The sequence below is a fragment of the Artemia franciscana genome, chromosome 2 (assembly GCF_032884065.1).
Source record: "Artemia franciscana chromosome 2, ASM3288406v1, whole genome shotgun sequence".
NCBI classification, from domain to species: Eukaryota; Metazoa; Arthropoda; class Branchiopoda; order Anostraca; family Artemiidae; genus Artemia; species Artemia franciscana.
Genome location: NC_088864.1, coordinates 65,167,206 through 65,182,800, shown reverse-complemented (window position 1 = coordinate 65,182,800; position 15,595 = coordinate 65,167,206). Strand labels below are relative to the sequence as shown.

At 36.0% G+C, this 15,595-nt stretch overlaps 1 protein-coding gene across 1 annotated transcript in view; it reads right to left on the bottom strand.

Annotated features, from left to right (window-relative positions):
- LOC136043956 (transcription factor SOX-6-like) overlaps window positions 1-15,595 on the bottom strand; it is a 146,727-nt gene that overhangs the window by 11,088 nt on the left and 120,044 nt on the right. Inside the window, exons 5-6 of the mRNA XM_065729031.1 lie at window positions 11,114-11,237; window positions 7,747-7,917 (exon numbers count right to left, since the gene is read on the bottom strand). Of these exons, the coding sequence (XP_065585103.1) occupies window positions 7,747-7,917; window positions 11,114-11,237 (295 nt within the window). The remainder of the gene's footprint in view (window positions 1-7,746; window positions 7,918-11,113; window positions 11,238-15,595) is intronic.

Here is a 15,595-nt window from a genome sequence, read left to right as displayed (position 1 = left end):
AGTATTTGCAAAATCAGTCGATGATTAAAGAGCAAAAGCTAATAATGCTCTCAAAAGACTTGAGCCCTATTTGTGAAAAGCCTGTTGTACAAGTTAAGCCACTACGGTACCTTGGCTTTCATATTGATTCGAATCTTTCGTGGAAGCCTCATTGCGACATTATTTTCGCCTAAACTGCTGGAAGAGTTGACATTCTCAGAAGACTGAAGCATATTCTGCCGGAATACTCTTCCCACGATATACTTTGCAATAATCTACCCGTATATATCATATGGATGTGTAGTTTGGAGAAGCAATTTTATGTTAATTACAAACGTGTGCAAACTCTACAAAATAAAGCAGTAAGAATAATTGGAAAGTACGTAAAAAAGTTAAAATCGTCACTGAATGCTTTTAGTCTCTAACGGTGCTCCATGTTGGACAGATCAGGGCGATCTATCAAGCGGCGATGTTTGTGTTTAATTGTATGCATATCCCAGAAATTTTCAATGAGTTTTACTGTTTCAGAAGTTCTGCTCATGAGCATGATACAAGAAGAAGTGATATTTTGGTTGCAGAGGCTGCAAATAGTGTGAGATCTTATTTTTATTTTGAAGCACTTTGGCCATTCTGTATGGAGTTCACTTTCTTTGAGTGTTTAAAAACTATTCAAAGAGTATTTCTTGGAGATTTTTTTTTGGTGGAGAAGGGAGGGTGTGAGTAGGTTATAGGGCTGGAGGGAGGAGCGGGTTAAAACGGTGTTGTTGTTAAAACGGATGATTTCGATTTTGAAGTAATCAATTTCCCGTTCCCTGAAAGTAATATACACTCAAATATCACATATTCAGCATTTTACTCACAGTTACTTATATATGCAAGGATTTGTAGTAATTATATTGATCTTGAAAATAGACGTAAAATTTTAAGCCAAAATTGATTTTAAGAGGTTTTTCTGCAAATAAATCAACTTGTCAGTTTAAAAATTTTGTTTTCATTATAACAAACTTTTAAATAAATACCAAAAGAATTATCTTGAAATACTGAGCAAAATCTTTGGTTGATTTTGATTTTTCTTGTTACTGAGTTTGGCCCTGAGTATCCCTAATTTTTGACAGTGGACTTCCGGAGGATTTTGAATATATTGTTATTTTCAAAAGGTCTTATTTTGCATTCATTTCCTTGAATCTTATCTAGGTCAAATTTACATCAATAGAGAAAATTTGATACAGTGAAAAATTTTGAATAATTATTTAGTATTAATATAGATCGTGAATTGGTAACATAAATACACGAGAGCCAGAGCCAAGGTATGATAAGCTTGTTTTGGTGTTAATTGATTGTTCTACATTTGTTTTTTCATAGGCATATACTTTGGGGGTAATACCTAACACGGGGATACCATAGCGAATTTATGGTAGGCCCGCCACTTGCCTGGGTAGGGAATTTAAAGTGCCGAAACCCTATAGGCAAGTGTGTATTCTCCTGATGAGCCCTTGTGTTGGGTTGTTGCCTCTGAAAAACCCTCTAAACAACTTGAACACTTCAAGTTTTACTATGTAGTTTATCAGTGATTTCAACTTTTGCCGGAAGACACGGGCCGTAATGTCATGTCTATGAACCGCCGATTGTCCTTGAAGTAAAAGCTGCTGTATCTAGTCCCAAGATTGATTACATATAAATGTAATAAATAAATCTGGACGACCATAGAGACGAACATACGCAATAGCATCTTGAGCATATTCATGCATATGATGGGGACTGCCAGCATATGACGAAGGTAAAATCGTTAATCTTCCAACGTTTGTGGTATTACCGTCATTTACAACTGCATCTCGCAAATTAATGTATTGTTCAGAGCGGAGCTTGGTCTGATTCAGACGGATAAAAAGCAAACGTTCTGATTCAATTTTTGCATACATATCAACGATGTATTGGTGAAACAATTGACGGCATTTTAAAATATAATTGTCTTCATCGTGCCGAATCATTAGTCTATAGGAATAATAATGCATTGCGCTGCATTTCTTATTCACTTCTTTGTTAATGGCTGGATTTCTCAATTTGATATTAAAGTGATAGCCGTTGGCTCCATCCCAGAAAATGATAGGATATTGTAGGGCATCGTAGCATCGATGAGTTTCAGCAATTCTTACCAACTGAGCGTTTCGCTTATGAAGAATAATATCTCGAGGTAAAAACTGATCACCGACCATAACGATTTCCACTTCGTCGGTAGTTAGAGCATTGTGTCTACGCACATGTTGGCCAGGAGGCGTTTTGTCAGCAGAAATAACAATTTTATGCGTATCAGTAGGCATCAAATCGATGGCTGTTTTGAACAGACGCACAAAATTATTATTTTCGTGGAAAAGATGTTGCAATTGGGAAACGATTGTCCTTTCAACGTCGGGAGAAATTTCGCAATGTGCATTCAATTCAGAATTTCTATCACTGATGAAGTACAAATGTAAAAATTTATGATTCTCGCCTGAGAATGGTAGAAGGGACCCTGCTCTATGATAAATTTGCCCTTTTACTTTGAAAGTAGGCATAAATTGATCTGGATTTTCGATTTGGGCACCAAACGACGTCATTTCGAAACATGAGTTTTGTTTTCTGATTTTTGATAAAAAACGCTTAGATTCTGACGTAGTTCCAGTAAGCAAAGTCTTCAATGGCTCTGGGGGTGCATCCAGTTGAGGAAGTTTAACTTTTCCTGAGGCGCAACACATTCCCATTGTTTCACCATTAAATTTCAAGGCCTTGCAGTAAGGACAAATTTTAGACATAGTCCCGATTTGAACACATCTACTATAATCATCGACTGGGCTGTACCTGAATGCCATGCGATAATTTTCACGTTGCTCTTGTGATTCCTCGGCACGCTTTCCTTTGGCATTATCTCTTGAAGCCGCAAGCCTGTTTTCACGTTGCTCTTGTGATTCCTCGGCACGCCTTCTTTTTTCACTTTCTCTTTTAGCAGCAAGTCTGGTTTCGCGTTGCTCTGGTAGTTCCTCGACACGCCTTCGTTGACGGAAATTGCACATTCTTAGTCTGGTGTTATCTTTTGAAGCCGCAAGCCTGTTTTCACGTTGCTCTTGTGGTTCCTCGGAGCGCTTTCTGTTCTTACTTTCTCTATCAGCCGTAAGCCTGTTTTCTTGCTGTTCTTGTGATTCCTCGGCACGCTTTCTTTTCTTACTTTCTCTATCAGCAGCAAGTTTTTTGGCATAGACTCTTTGAGCAGCTTCCTCGGCTGTTGCCATTGTAGGCTCTTCAGTCATTTTACAATTAAACATTTTTCCGTCCACGATCTTCTTACAATTAAAAATTTGTCTTTGAACGAATTTCTTAAATACCCTTAATGACGTCATCGTCATAACAAACATGACGACAACTAACTTCATGATGACATGACGTCACTCACTATGAAATACATATCGCCGAACCTTTGTTTTTTTAACTAAAATCTGGTAGGCATTGATGACCTTATCCAAGTCAAAATCCCAAACCCAATCATCATCGCTATCATTTTCAGTTTTGATATGTTTTGACTCTCGCTGTCCAGGTGGATCTTCATCTGACTGCGCGGTTTTGCGTTCTTTAGCCTCAAGCCTGTTTCCTTGCTGTTCTTTTGATTCCTCGGCACGCTTTCTTTTCTGACTTTTTCTATCACCAGCAAGTTTTTTGGCATAGACTCTTTGAGCATCTTCATCGGCTTTTGCCATTGTAAGTTCATCAGTCATTTTAAACTTAAACATTAATAGATTTCTACGTGAACATATATGTCTTAAATATCTTTAATGACGTCACCGTCATAGCAAAAATGACGACAACTAACTTCATGACGTCAGTGACACAGAAACATGACGTCACCTGACAGACAGACACACAGACAGACAACTTATTTTTATATATATAGAAGATATATCATTTCATCATATACCAATTCAAAAACAAATGTATTCAAGCCGAAGTAGCTGAGTTGGTAAAGAGTTATGTTCCAGGTCCGAGAAGTTCCAGGTTCGAACCTTGGCTTTAGCATTAATACAAAAGAAGAAAAAAAAGTAAAAAAGGTAAAAACTACAAAAAAACTAAAAAGAAAATACTAAAAAAATTAAAAAAGCTAAAAAACTAGAATTATTTAATCATATACCAATTCAAAAACAAATGTATTCAAGCCGAAGTAGCTGAGTTGGTAAAGCGTTATGTTCCAGGTTCCATGTTCGAACCTTGGCTTTAGCATTAATAAAAAAGAAGAAAAAAAACTGAAAAAAGTAAAAACTACAAAAAAAAAAACTAAAAAGAAAATACTAAAAAAACTAAAAAGGCTAAAAAAACTAAAAAAAAGGTAGAAAACTAAAAAAGAAAAAAAACTAAAAAAAGGTAAAAACTACAAAAAAAACTAATAAAAAACTAAAAAACTAAGAACTGAAAAATAAAAAAACTACAAAAAGGAAAAAAACTGAAAAATTAAGGAGAAAAAGAAAACTAAAAACAGGGAATATAAATGACGACCGGGACACTCAAAGAGAAATTACAGACTGGGACACTGGGACACAAATAACGACCGGGAAATATAAATGACGAACGGGACACTCAAAGATAAATTACAGACCGGGACACCGGGACACAAATGACAACCGGGACACAGGGAATATAAATGACGACTGGGACGCTCAAAGAGAAATTACAGACTGGGACACTGGGACACAAATGACGACCGGGATACTGGGAATATAAATGACGACCGGGATACAGGGACACAACTACAAGGGGAATGCCGGGGGCACAGGGGGATATATAAATGACGACGGGGACACAGGGAATGTTCGATTAGCAATCACCATCAACAAAGCTCAAGGGCAATCATTAGAATAATCAGGTATAGATCTGAATACGGATTGTTTTTCCCATGGACAGTTGCATGTTCAAGAGTCGGTAAACCTGACAATTTGTTTATATGCACAGACAATGGGACATCGAAGAATGTTGTATATTCGCAAGCTTTACGTAGTTAAAAACATATCTATATATATAAAAATAAGTTGTCTGTGTGTGTATGTGTATGTGTGTGTGTGTCGAGTGACGTCATGTTTGTGTGTCGAGTGACGTCATGTTTGTCGACTAACGTCATTATAAGGATTGAGCTGTATTCGTCATGAAGTTTTTTGTCGACTGACGTCATGTTTGTCAACTCATGAAATTACATACCGGGACACGGGACACAAATGACGACCGGGACACAGGGAATATAAATGACGACCGAGAACCTCAAAGTGAAATTACAGACGGGGACACCCGGACACAAATCACGACCGGGACACAGGGAATATAAATGACGACCGGGACATAGGGACACAACTACAACGGGGACGCCGGGGGCAAAGGCGGGATATATAAATGACGACCGGGACACAGGGATTGTTCGAATAGAAATTACAGAGCGGGACACTAAAATATTTAGGTATACTAGCTAGTATATATATATAAATAAGTTGTCTGTGTGTATGTGTGTGTGTGTCGAGTGACGTCATGTTTGTGTGTCGACTGACGTCATGATTATCGACTGACGTCATTAAAAGGATTGAGTTGTATGCGTCATGAAGTTGTTTGTCGACTGACGTCATGTTTGTCAACTGATGAAATTACATACCGGGACACGGGGACACAAATGACGACCGGGACACAGGGAATATAAATGAGGACCGGGAACCTCAAAGAGAAATTACAGACTGGGACACCCAGACACAAATCACGACCGGGACACAGGGAATATAAATGACGACCGGGACACAGGGACACAACTACAACGGGGACGCCGGGGGCACAGGCGGGATATATAAATGACGACCGGGACACAGGGACTGTTCAAATAGAAATTACAGACCGGGACACCCGGACACAAATGACGACCGGGACACAGGGAATATAAATGACGACCGGGACACTCAAAGAGATATTACAAACAGGGACACAAATGACGACCGGGACACAGGGAATGTAAATGACGACCGGGACACAGGGACACATCCTTAGAATGATGAGGTATAGATCTGAATACGGATTGTTTTTCCCATGGACAATTATATGTTGCATGTTCAAGAGTCAGTAAATAATCCAATAACAGTTTATTAATGAATTGTTAAGCCTTTACAACGAGGTTTTAATGACCCAGACATTTACCCCCCCCCCTCCAGAATCATATTTAATATGTACCTTACCCTGGTGGGGTGAGTAAGGTACTTGATCAGGTAATTAATTTACTGATCCATTTTTTAACTGAAATTAAACACGATTGGAGAGGGTCCAATTGTGTGACGAGTTTACAAGTTTTATAATAAAATTTACAAATTAACTTCTACTGACACCAATATTCAACTACTTTTAAAAGATATTTTTCAACGTGTATTTTGCTATGATGGCTCTAAGAAAGGCATGCACACAAACTTAAAAAGACAGGGTGATTCAGCTTGCGTTTCAAACAGTTCGTGGTAACGAACTGTAGTAAGGACCGACCCGGCTGAATAGTAAACGAAACTCTTAAAAACGGAATTTTGATGCTAAGATATACATCAAAAGAATCAAATTTTCATGCTGATTTTCAATACATAAGTTTCATCAAATTTAGTCTTTGTCATCAAAAGTTACGAGCCTGAAAAAATTTGCCTTATTTTAGAAAATAGGGGAAAACACCCCTTAAAAGTCACAGAATCTTAACGAAAATTACACCATCGTATTTGGCGTATCAGAGAACCCTATAGCAAAATTTTCAAGCTCCTATCTACAAAAATGTGGAATTTCGTATTTTTTGCCAGAAGACAAATCACGGGTGCGTGTTTATTTATTTTTTTTTTTCCAGGGGTCATCGTATTGACCAAGTGGTCCTATAATGTCGCAAGAGGGCTCATTCTAACGGAAATGAAAAGTTCTAGTGCCCTTTTTAAGTGATCAAAAAATTGGAGGGCACCTACGCCCCCTCCCACGCTCATTTTTTCTCCAAAGTCAACAGATCAAAATTTTGAGATAGTCATTTTGTTCCGCATAGTCAAATACCATAATAACTTTGTCTTTGGGAATGACTTACTCCCCCGCAGTCCCTGTGGGAGGGGCTGCAAATTACAAATTTCGACCAGTGTTTACATATAATAATGGTTATTGGCAAGTGTACAGTCGTTTTCAGGGGATTTTTTTTTGGTTTTTGGCTCAATGAAAAGGGCATAGAATTTTCTAAAATTACTATAAAAAAATAAACATGGAAAAGTTTTTTCAATTGAAAGTAAAGAGTAGCATTGAAACTTAAAACGAATAGAGATTATTACGCATATGAGGGGTTCTAAAAATACTTTAGCATAAAGAGTGAGGTATTTAGGAGGAGATAAATACCACGCTCTTTATGCTAAAGTATTTTTAGTAATTTCAACTATTTATTCTACGGCCTTTCTGATTCAGGGGTCATTCTTAAAGAATTGGGACAAAACTTACGATTTAATGTAAAGAACGAAGTATTAAAGAGGGTACAAACCCCCTCATATACATAATAAAAATTTTAGAATATAAAAGTTTGTTACGTAAGTTAATTCTTAAGTTATGTATATTTTTTACTAATAAAAAAATTCTTTAAAAATTAAAATTTATAGTTGCCTTAACTAGTTTTTGTTATGTATTTTCTATAAGAAAAGATGTAGTTCCCCAAAAGTAAGAAGGAGATTATCATCAATATCAATTATCTTTTTCTTTTCCTCACATCTCTTAAATGTGCAGACTCACCTTGCAATGCTAAGGCCGCCAGACTTCCATAAGGAAAAAGTGCTGGTGGCAAGAAAAATCCTGATGATGGAATATCCTTCCCTAGCTGATACCCTGGATTCATGAAAGGTGATAGTAGCGGCTGATCACTAGGGCTGGGGAGCATGGGCGCTGATAATGGGCTTGAAGTTGCTAAAAATAATAAAATAAACTAAAAGATTTCAAAACGGGGAAGAAAAAGCTAATTTAAGTGAGTACCCGTTTTATTTGCCTGCTACACAAGAAATTGGGTTATACGGATCTAATAAATGTTACCAGTCAGTTGGTGTTTTCCCAACTCATCCCATGACTTCGGTCAAATTCTTTATCCATCTGGACACATAAAACGGTTTAATTCCAGCGTTTGCTCAAATGGATCTTTGGTGTAAAAATAGGTTCTTGATAGAGAGGAGCCTGATAGCACTTTATGTTCTTATTTTTCAATTTATTTATAAAGTCTTTTTTATCAGATGGCTAAAATAAAATGTTGTAACAACTCCCCCTTTTACAAATAATTTGCATTTTTGAACCTTAGGTACGTCAGGGGCTCGTAGCAGGGCTAAAATAGGGAAAGAAGCATTTAACACGTTTAGAAGACTAAATTATGACACGTTTTAATAATAATTTGGGTATTATTGGGTAAAAATAGTCTTTTTCAAGCATTTCCCCAACCCTTCACTAAACATTTTGACGGCTTTAACACACCTCTATCCTTGTAAATTTATGTAATCTTTTATGCTTGGAGGGAGGCTAAATTATTGGTCACCCGCAGGGTAATATCTAGGATTTTTTGGGGGGAGGGGGTGTTATGAAAGAATTTTTTCGAGTAGTTACAAGAAAAACTTAAAAAACGTACCAAAAAAAATTTTATATCCAGTTTTGATTCATTTTTTATGAGTCGGACATATATTTCAGGGGGGGGGGTATTTCAACCCTCCCTCCCCTGGATATGGCCGTGGTCCCCCATCTAAACTACAAAAAAGTGGAATTGGTGGGCATAACAAAAAAATTAAAATTGTGCAAAAGAAACGAAAGACTGTCACAAGCTTATCTGTTTGCAGACAAATTATTTCAGCGGTAGTACCTAAAATTCATAGTTTTGGAAAATTTTGGTAATTCACCAGATTTCAACTTTAAGCTGTTGAAATGCAGAAGAAGGACCTTCATAAAAATTTATAAGAGCAAAGTCTTTTTTGGGGAGATGGAAAAGGTGAATTACAAAGAAAACAGATAATATCTTAAGCCACATTGGCCTGCCATAATGTAACAACAAAGGAAACGATCAAAATTGGGGTTTTTTAGGCCATACGAGATTAAACTCGTATGGGGCCATAACCCGTTTTTAGGCCATACTGATTAAACAAAGAAAACAAAATATTTCGAGAGGACAACCGCCTCTCTAAATCATATAATTAAACACGTCAAGACATAGTTCTTCATCTTATCTAATTGCTGGTTTGATTTGTTGTGATTGAATGAATGTTTTCTTTTAGTTCTCAGTTGTACGCTAAAAGTAAGTCTGGCGGTTGTCCTCTCGAAATATTCGCTTTGTTTGATTATTCAATATTCTCGTTTGGCCTAAAAACCCCGATTTTGATCGCTTCCTTTTTTTCACCCAAAGAAAAGAGAATACTTGTATAATTATTCAAGTATACTTATTTGCCAAAGGGTGCAGGGGACATATTCTAAGGAACAGGAAAATTGGAGAAAGCTTTTAAGCCTTTAAATTGGAGGGAAACCAAAAGCTTCTGAAGATAACTGCAAAACCCAAGAATTGGGAATAAGTGTTCTAGGAGCAGTCCAAACTCAGATATTACAGAACTAACCGAATCAGGTCAATTCCGCAGAAAATAAAAAAAAATTAAATGGGAAGCATAGTAAAAAAGAAATTGAAAGTTACTGTTGTTACCGTAATTGTAAGATCTGGCGATTAAAATAATGATAATAATAATAAATATGGAGTTTCAAAGAGGATTGAATGATTCATGTATTATTTTTTAATCTTATAGGAATGAAGCTGAAATTTCTCTATTAGAAATTACTAATCTCTATTTTTCTCAGGAATTATGGTAAATCAAAGCCAAATATGGAAAAAGTAGGACAAGGTTACATTCCAAAGGTTAAGTAGCCTTGTGTAATCTAATCAGGCATATCACCAAGTGACACAATTTTATTGCTTTACCTTCTCCTAATAAAGTAGTTTCAAATTATTTATGCAAGGCTAAAAGAAAAGCAAAATCGCCAAATGCTAGATGGCGATCATGATTGTTTTTTCGACACTAGCGGCAACGTCTACTCTTTTAAGCTTTCTCTACTCGTTGACCTATTTGGTATACTGCTGCTCATTCAGTCTACCTAAGGCTTGAAATTCCCCGCAAGGAATACTTAAAATAAACCTTTTTTGACATACTCTCACCGTGGGAAACAACCTTCAAGTTTTTGAAATTTCAAAAGAAAGTTCTTTTCCTGTAAGAGAATGCATAATAAATATTTTAAAGAAAGAAAAACAGTTGCTAAAACTAGCGGCATATCCGTAAATGATGCCTCCGTGAAACCTGATAAAAATGGCAGAGGCAGATGGACATTCAGAGTGGTTCTGTCCCTCTTAAAGTAAAAAATTTTGAATTGAGGGTTAATGGAATGTTAATAGTCTACGCCCCCTTTCCCTCGTAATTTAATTGGCGTTATTGTGATTTAGACGAGTTTAACCCAAATTTTTAAGCCGTTTGAATTTCATAAAACTGGATGTTGATATTACATGATAGAAGCAGATAAAAAATTACTTAAATTTATTTGATTATAATACAATAGTTTACAAATTATATTGCTTTTATCATTTGGTATATTTCTAGATGAGGGCTTTTTGCTGTCTTGGAACGCACCTTTGGGTCGATGAATCAAACCTTCAAGAATGGGTCTAGAGACCTCCTACTCTGTTGGGCACTGGTCTTTCATAGCGTGGATAAACTATATGGTTTGAAAGTTAAATTATTAGAAATAGACTCCAGCCCAAAATTTGCATTTTTGGCTTCGTATAAAGGTTTTAAAAAGATTGAAAATCATTGTCTCAAAACTGAAATAAAATCCCGATATATCGTGAAATTCTGCTCAACTCACTGGATTTAAAGGCTCTGAATTCATTTCTGAAAATTTCTGAATTTCTAACAATTCAACTATTTTCTAGGATAGCTAAAAGCCCTTCATCTACAATTTTAGCAGGCATTTTAATGCAAAATAACATTTGTAACGCACAATAGCCTAACTGGGTTAAAATTTCGGACCATAATTTGAGATATGCAAATTAGCCTAATTACCGACTCGCCTACTCGCATTATGTTAATCACCTTACCTTTAGGTTTCGTTAAATTCAATGGCGCATCTTTTTCAGTGTCGGTTTGGGTAGTAGGCGGAGCTTTCACGGGTTCTGTTTGTAACGTCATTGTAGACGGTTGAAATTGCTGGGAAGACCAACCCTAAAAATTTTGTAATGTCTAATTAGCACCAGTATAAAACACAGGCGCAGTTTGAAAACAAAGAGGAATTCCATTAATTCTTATATTACAGAATTAATTCCGCTTACTCTTGAGACAGCTAAGGAACTGACATGGCTTTGGAGTCAAAATTTCATCCTGAATGCAAATATAACATTAACTTGTGTCGTAAATGAACTCAACCCTCCCCCCTAATTTCCAAATATATAGCCTGAATTGTATATATGCAATGAATTATCCGTAAGTCACTCTTTCCTGTTAAAATTTAATTAATAGTTTGTTAAATAATGAAAAATTCATTGGGTACTTGTGTATTATTCACAACACAATAAGTGAAGTTATGTTCTGTTGTGAGACAAACTACGATACAGATACATTTTAATTAGATATTTTTTATATAGAGGTGGTTAGGTTAGGTTAAGTTAGGTATTTGATATAACGAACCAACCCTAAAGTGAAAATATATAGCCCAAACTTTTGATAAAGCTAATGAAATAAAAAAATACGATGAAAATATATTACTTTATTAGGATAATAAAATATAATTGTCGCTATTTCAGTCTATGGCAAATCCCAAATCTTTATTTAAAAATTCATGTTCAGACACAATCTTCTATCATTATATGTAGCAAACTAAATTGAGTTTTGTCTTTGTTCCTATGAAACCGATTTTTCTCATAAAATAAACCTGCATCGTAGTTTGTTTCGTGAGAGAAGCTAACTTTACTTATTGAGAGTGTTCTGAATAATACACAAGTACCATTCATTGTATATGTACAATTCATGGTGTACATTGGTACGTTTTCTCTCGCTTTGCAAAATAGTTTTTATTTAAAAATGAACTACTGGTGTCAACATTTCTTATTTCGTATCTGGATCTGTAAGAAAATATTATTTTTAGTCACAACTGCTCCTTATTACCCCTTCTTTATTTGACTTTTTAAGGTGAAGTTTGTTGTAAAACAGACAACCAATCAGGGTACACCAAATACTATAATTCTAGCCCTATTCTATATAGGCGCGCATTAACCGGTCATTCCTGTTCCGGAATTAATAAGTCAATGAAGGTGGAAAACTTTCACAATGACCTCTAGAAGAAGCATGTTGAAAAACAACGTCTTTAGAATGACGACAGTCAAAATCTAAAAGAATATCTATCTTATTTAAAAGCAATTCTATTTATTTTAGTTAGTTCTCAAGATATACCAAAGTTTTGTATTTTCTAAAATGTCTTGTTTAACTTGTCGAAATAGAAGAGAAATGACCATTTGATATTAAATTTCTTTTGCCGTAATCTGATGTTCAGCAGTAATCAAACATTTCGTGGTAACGAACTGTAGTAAGGAGTGATATGGCTCAATAGTAACCGAAACTCTAAAAAATAGAATTTTGATACCAATAGTTAAATCAAAAGAATCACATTTAGTACTGATTTTAAATATAAGTTTCATCAAATTTAGTCTCACCCATCAAAAGTTACGAGCCTGACAAAATTCGACATATTTTAGAAAATAGGAGGAAACACCTCCTAAAAAGTCATACAATCTTAACGAAAATCACACCATCAAATTCAGCGTATCAGAGAACCGTAATGTTGAAGTTTCAAGCTCCTATCTACACAAACGTGGAATTTCACATTTTTTTGCCAGAAGACAGATCACGGATGCATGTTTATTTGTTGTTTTTTTCCCAGGGGTGATCGTATTGATTCAGTGGTACTAGAATGTCGCAAGAGGGCTCATTCTAACTGAAATTAAAAGTTTTAGTTCCCTTTTTAAGTGATCCAGAAAATTGGAGGGCACCTAGGCCCCCTCCCATGCTTATTTTTCCCCCGAAGTCACCGTATCAAAATTCTGAGATAACCATTTTATCCACCATAGTCGAAAAATCTAAAGAATATCTCTTTGTGGACGACTTACTCCCCCACAGTCGCCGTGGGAGGGGCTGCAAGTTACAAACTTTGACCAGTGTTTACATACAGTAATGGTTATTGGGAAGTGTACAGACGGTTTCAGGAGGATTTTTTGGTTTGGGGGGGGGAGCAGAAGTTGAGGAGAGGGGTTGAAGAAGTTGAGGAGGTTCTAGCATTATTTAAAAAACAATGAAAAAATTACTATAAAAAGGTTTTTCAACTGAAAGTAAGGAGCAGCATTACAAATTAAAACGAACAGAAATTATTCCGCATATGAGGGGTTTACCTCCTCGTAATAAAGAGAAAGAGTCAAACTTCAGCGTAAAGAGCGGGGCGTTGAGGAGGAAAAGCCCCTTTCATATACGGAGTAATTTCTGTTCGTTTTAAGTTTTAATGTTGCTCCTTACTTTTAGTTAAAAAAAACTTTTTTTTAAATTTAATTCTGCTTACAAAAATGTACATTTATTGTGCTAGATAAAAATTCTGATTGTATCATTCATCAAAGTTCAGTGCAGGTAAGTTTACATTCGTTTTTTTTTTCTTTTCTATGACTGTTGCTGCTGTTTTACAAGTCGGTTGATGTTGTTTAGAAAAATTGCATAGTTGCCCGGTTGAAGTTGAATATGTTTAACTTAATAAATAACTTAACAAAAAATAAAAAAAATTGACTAAGTCGGTAACTAAATAGTCGATACTTTTGTTGAAACTTGTAAAAAAAAAAGAAAAGATTCTTTCTACACACAGCTCATGTTTAAGTTTAACGACAGTAAAAACTGGAAAGTTTTTTCCACCCTATTTAAATATAGGCTGCATCTCATAATATGCTATTACTATTAGCGAAGATCTCACTGCGGCACCATGCTACTTCATCCCCCACCCTAATTTGTTCAACGCTTCATTTCTTATTCTTAACCCTCATGAAGTTCCAATTTCCTTCAAATCCTTCTTTGTAGCACCCCTTCATCCTTATTTTGCGACTACTGGCTTTTCATTTGGCCACAAGTGGATGGCAAAAAAGCATAATAACCATACTATAACCTTATAATATAACCTTACTCCTTAAACGTGAGCTAATCATCTTATTCTTCCTCCCGTTAAAGCCATAGAGAGTGGGATGAGACCAAGTTTGTCATGCAGCTTATTATTTTATGTACGGTGAGTCAAATGAGTGCCTGCAACCTTAGACGCAAGGACGTATTCAGGTGAGGGGTTAAAGGGTATGACCACCCCCTCGAAATGTTTGTCCCGCTCGTTAAAAAGCAATAAAATGCTTATAGAACATTTTTACGTTTCTTTTAATTTTTTCGCAAATCCCCCCCCCCTCGCCTTAGAAAAAATCTTAGATAATGCCTTGCTTAGACGATTCCCCTGGGAAATCTCTAACCCATCTTCCTGGACCATTACCCTGGCTCCTATTACTCAAATCTTAGTTCGAGGACTTATTTTTATATTTTCCCAAACTCATTCAACTGCAAGGAAACACCATGCGACTCAGATGTTTGCAGTGCCGCCAACTTACGAAAGTTTAGGGGGAAAAGGTAAACATATCTTTGATGGAAATCCTTAAAAAGAGGAATTTTCAAAAGCTAGGTGGGATAATGCTCGTCCCCTTTTTATACCTCTGGTTATTCTATTTTTTACTATTTCTTGTAATAAAACACTTATCGAATTTCGGCACAGAACATCCACAATAACTTGACACACAATTCCTTAACAATTTTCCTTTATTTAACATGTAGAGAACAGGCGTGTTTACCGACACAAAAAAGCTCAATTTCAAGGATGGTAATAAAGATTACTCCAAAGGACGCTCACATTACCTTTTATTCCAAGTTTAATATATTCTACTTCCACCGAATTTTCCCTGGAATTCTATATCCTATCGATTCACCGTCTCGTTATGAACTGTAAAAAGTCGAGAACCCTACACTCGGAGGCTGAACACGCTGAGTTCCCAGAGAGAGCGGTCCTTCCTCAGCAGCGGAACAATGACGGCCATTGTTACCCTGTCTGCTGGGCTTGTTTAGATGATGCCATAACGCGGAAATTAATGTCACGTTGATCATTGAAGTGATTTTTGTGGCTTACCAGGTATTATAATTGCTTCTAAATCTTTGGGATATTAAAATTAAAAGTTGACCCCTCATCCGTCATTGAATCACAATATCGACACTGTATTAACCTATTTTTATTGTATTTGAAAATTGTAAGTTTTGGCAAACGAATAATTATGGTTACGCTTGGTAATAACGCCTTCTAATGAATAGAATTATAAACGAATATTTAAAAAAAAAGAAAAAAAAACGGAATTAATAGAAGAGGTATAAATTGAAGCAAGCACATACGAAAGAATATATCTCATTGTTATAGGTTACTGTGACAGGGTGAGGTTCAGGGGATAATCCCCAAGGTAATCAAGTACGCAAAA